At 63.8% G+C, this 4,055-nt stretch overlaps 1 protein-coding gene across 2 annotated transcripts in view; it reads right to left on the reverse strand.

Annotated features, from left to right (window-relative positions):
* SLC4A11 (solute carrier family 4 member 11) overlaps window positions 1-2,414 on the reverse strand; it is a gene marked incomplete in the record, with an annotated part of 14,885 nt that extends 12,471 nt beyond the window's left edge. Inside the window, 1 exon segment of one of the 2 annotated variants that reach the window (XM_014582305.2) lies at window positions 1,318-2,414. In XM_014582305.2, coding sequence (XP_014437791.1) covers window positions 1,318-1,360 — 43 coding nt within the window. 2 annotated transcript variants of the gene reach the window in all.
* Between the last annotated feature and the right edge of the window lie 1,641 nt (window positions 2,415-4,055).

Below are 4,055 nucleotides of genomic sequence, written 5' to 3' on the forward strand. Positions count from 1 at the left end.
GAAAGAGGAACAGGAAATAGTAGGAGGGAGGGGGCCCTTGAGGAGCAGACTTAAGTGAAGGAATTAAATTCCTTCCCTGATTCACTAGAGGTTGCCCAGGTGGGCAAGAGGTGAGGAGGGGAGAGGGTCTCAGGATGTTTTTCCCACCAAGTTATTAACAGTACCCTGTTCATTAATCCAGGCTGTACTGACTGAATCCAGCCTCTCCTGGGTCTGGGGCGAGGGCTCAGGGGAGGAGGCCGGCCTTTCACTCCCTCTCCTCTGCTGCCACGCCCAGTACCTGGGCTGGGGCCCTCCTCTCTGCACATGGCCCCTCTGTCTCTCAGGGACATCCTGGGGGCCATGAACGCCCATTACATGAGCAGGTCCCCCCTCCCCCTCACGCACGCAGGATCACACCCGGTGGGGGTGGCAGGAGCGACCCGGCAACGGCCTCCTCTCCTGGGCATCATCCTGGTTCCAGGCAACATGGGAGGGGGAACCGTTGGTCCAGAACGGAGAAGGGGAGGGGGTGTCTGCGGAAAGGGGCCGCGCGCACGAGAGGAAAACGCCTTCAGCCTCCAGCCTCGCAGACCCTGGGGGTCGGGGGCCAGGATGTGCCTGTGAGCGTGGGGTGGGAACCGGTGCAGGCAGAAGGGAGGGCCGGGGGCGGTAAAACTGCGTCTGAGGCTGCAAGGATAGAGAGCGGACCAGGGGTACAAGGGCCTGGGAAGGTGGGGACCGTGCATACCCTGCTAGCATCCCGGCACCCCACGTGCAGGGTAATGGCCATATAACCCGGGTTCCCGGCCGGGATCTCCGACTCAGATGTCAGAGCCAGGCGGAGCCTGCGGCAATCACGCAGAGCACCGCCAGTGGCCCGGGGCCCCCGTGAGTGGGCGCCCCACCCCCACCCCCGCAGCGCCGAGGCGGGAAGGTGCCGCCGGGGCGGTACGCAGACTGCACTGCGAGGCGAGCTGGCACGGTCATCCCGCCCACTTCTGAGCCCCCACCCCTCCGCCCGCTACACCACTGTTCAAAAATGAAGACTCTCGAGACGACAGCAGAGCAATCAATGAAGAGCGCGGCGCTGGCAAAGCCGTCCCTGGGCCCCCCCGCCACCCGCACTCTCACTCTCGCTCCTGCAGCCGAACTCACACCTGTATCCTCCCCGCGGCTGGGAAGCTCCCACCGCTCTGTCGCCCAGGCAGTCGGATGACATCTGCGTTCTCCCAGTGCCCCCGACGGCTCCCGAGTCCCCGCCGAGCCTGCCGAGGCAGCGAAGATTCGGCCACCTCCCCACCGCTCCCCCGCGTCTCCCACGGGTCAGGTACCCACCGCACGGCTGGAGATGGAACACGCGTCTGGTGGCCCTGGCCATGGCCCAGGCGACGGGAGGCCGGACGGCTGAACACAGGCACACTCGCGCACGCGGGCTTCTCACGCGCACTCGGGCGCTGCGGGACCCCAAACTTCGGAGTCTGCGGTGGGCGGGAGGTGGCTACACACCCCCTCGCGGCGCCTGGGTCCTAATGCCGCTCAGACGCCCCGCCCCGGCGCGGAGGCAGTGCCACCGAGGGCGGGGTCCCGTCGCGGCCCCACGCCCTCACCCGCAGGAGGGCTGCTCTACGGAGGGCGGGCTGCCGTGGGCGCCCGCAGCGACTTGGCCAAGCCGCGTCAACCCTGCTCCTTCGGGCCCGCGCGCGCCCACCCGAGCGTCGCGGGGTTGGAGGCTGGAAAGCTTGGGGAAGCAGCTCGATGGGACCGCGGACGCTCCGAGCTGCGCGACCGTAGCGGGTCGCGGGAGGGCTTCCCCAGCGTCCGCTTTAAGTGCGCCGCCTGTCCCCGCCTTCTCACCTAGGCCAGGGGCCTCCGCGGGGCCACGCCTGCCCACAGCCCCGCCTTTTCCATTCATCCCGGTGGCTGGGGACCGAAGCCCTCCTCCTCCTCCTCCAGGAAGCGCTCTTCGACTAACTAGACGGGCCGGCACGCATTCCCTGGGCTACGCCCTGGCCCGCGGGGTTGGCCGCCCTCCTGGCGCGGCGGCGTCGGGTTTAGCTCGCTCCGCGCCTTCTCTCCTGGCCTCATCGCACCCTCGGCCTTCTCCTGCGTCAAGGTCGTGGCTTCTTTCCTTCCCAAAATGGCCCCGCCGCCCAGTTTCTCTTCCTGGACCGGCGAGAGCCGGGCCCAGAGACGCGCCTTATCCGACGCGGAGTCTCCAGCGAGTAGTGCGTGTGTGCGCGCCCGTGTAGCAAGGCGATCCCCGCGGGCCGGCGGACGCGTGCGGCGGTGGCGCCACCATATTCAGCTGGTGCAGTGAACCCTTGGCCTGACCCTCCCGGCTTCCGGCACATCACTCCACACAGCCTTCAAACCTCGACTAACCCCGTAACAGAGCCCCCTTCCCCGACAAAGTTCTGCCCCGCTAACTCCCTCTACATTCTGACCACCCGGCAGGACGATTAGGAGCGATCCCTTCTTCACCCCCTGCTGAGATGGAGTCCCTGGCCCCCCTGGCCACGCAGGAGTGGGTGGGGCAGGCAGTGGGCGAGGGTCTAGGCAGGCCTAGGGTCTGCAGGGCGCCAAGGGCTCCCAGCACACTGGGAAAGCCCTGTGCATAGACGGGTTCGCAGGCTCACCCAGTTATCCCTCCCAGCTAGTCAGCAACGGAGCAGGGCCACCGGGTGACCTAAACCACCTGGGAGTTGGGGATGGCCTGAGCACGTCTCCACTCCCCGTTATTCCTGAAGGCCTTGCTGAAGATTCCTACTGGGTGACTTGTGCCAAGTGGCCCGGAACTACGACTTTGGGCTGGCCAAGGGCCTCTTTCTTCAGGATGAGTAGGCCCTGGGAGGAGAGACACTTGGTCACTCTGGCACCTCCCCACCACACCCTCGGAACTTCCTCTGGATACCCTTTGCCTAGATCTCCAGCAGGGACAGAACCCCTGTCGTGGGATAGCCAGGAGCTGAAGGCAGGCAGGCTAACACTGCCCAGGGAGCAAGGTGTGCCCAGGCACAGGGCACGCCCCTGACAAGCCCCCTTTCTCACTCCCAGCCTCTCCCATCTGAGATTGCTTTGGCTTCGGCAGCTGCCTCCGGCATCTCCCAAATACCTATCCTTCCAACCCGCCTGTTCCAGGAAACTGCCCTGGACTAGAGGGTCAGTCTCCCATCCCCATGACCGCAGCCTCGGGAAAATCTCACCCCTCAGCTCACTGAGACCGGAGCCCGCGGCCAAGCTTCACGCCCTCCTCCATGTCTGTCTCAGACAGAGGCAGACCTGATCCTCCTGCCCTCTGCCCTGCAGTGGAGCCCTGAGGCTCCACGCCCGCTATCCTAAGCTGATTTCTTTGGCCCTTCCACTCACCTCCTGTGCTGTGGAGAGCAGAGACTGAGGGCAAATCAGAGGTGCCCGAGGTTTCCCTGCCTGTGCTCCACCGGGTCCTCGCACAGGCATGCCAATTTAGTGACCCAGACATAGACACACACAGCCCTGTCCTTCCCTCCCTTGGGGGGGTCTCAGACTTCCCTGGGTTGGGCACAAAAACCCATGACTGCTGGATTCCAGAAGACACCACTTTCTTTTTTTTGGAGAGGTTTTTGCTACAGGGCTTGTACGCTCGCCAGAAAGACAGAGAGACAGAGAGACAGCGAGAAATCCCCCCCGCTCCAGGGAGGATGGCCACACCATAATTCCTTCTCCATTCTCCCGGGACCTTGGGCACACACGCACACGTGCCTGGCGTGAGTTTAAGCCACCAGGTCCAGGACTCAAACTGTGGCCGACCACATGGGAGTTAAGCAACATAGCCATGCTAACTGCTGGTCCCAAGGCACCACTTTCAAAGCACTTTTCACTCAGTTTCCCCCCATGCCATTTACCTTGCTTGTAGACTTGAGAAGCTAGGGTAAGAAGCGATTGTGTAATATCTCATCAAGAACAACAGCACTCCATAGAACCCCTTTCCCCTCCAGGTCTGCCCAATTAGCTGCCCTTCAGAGCAAGTTTCTCCAGTTACCTGTGTCTCCATGCTCCTCCATTTCTCATACCCACCTTTCCCCACCACTCCACTG

The sequence above is a fragment of the Tupaia chinensis genome, unplaced genomic scaffold (genome assembly GCF_000334495.1).
Source record: "Tupaia chinensis unplaced genomic scaffold, TupChi_1.0 Scaffold143574_1, whole genome shotgun sequence".
Taxonomy (NCBI): domain Eukaryota; kingdom Metazoa; phylum Chordata; class Mammalia; order Scandentia; family Tupaiidae; genus Tupaia; species Tupaia belangeri.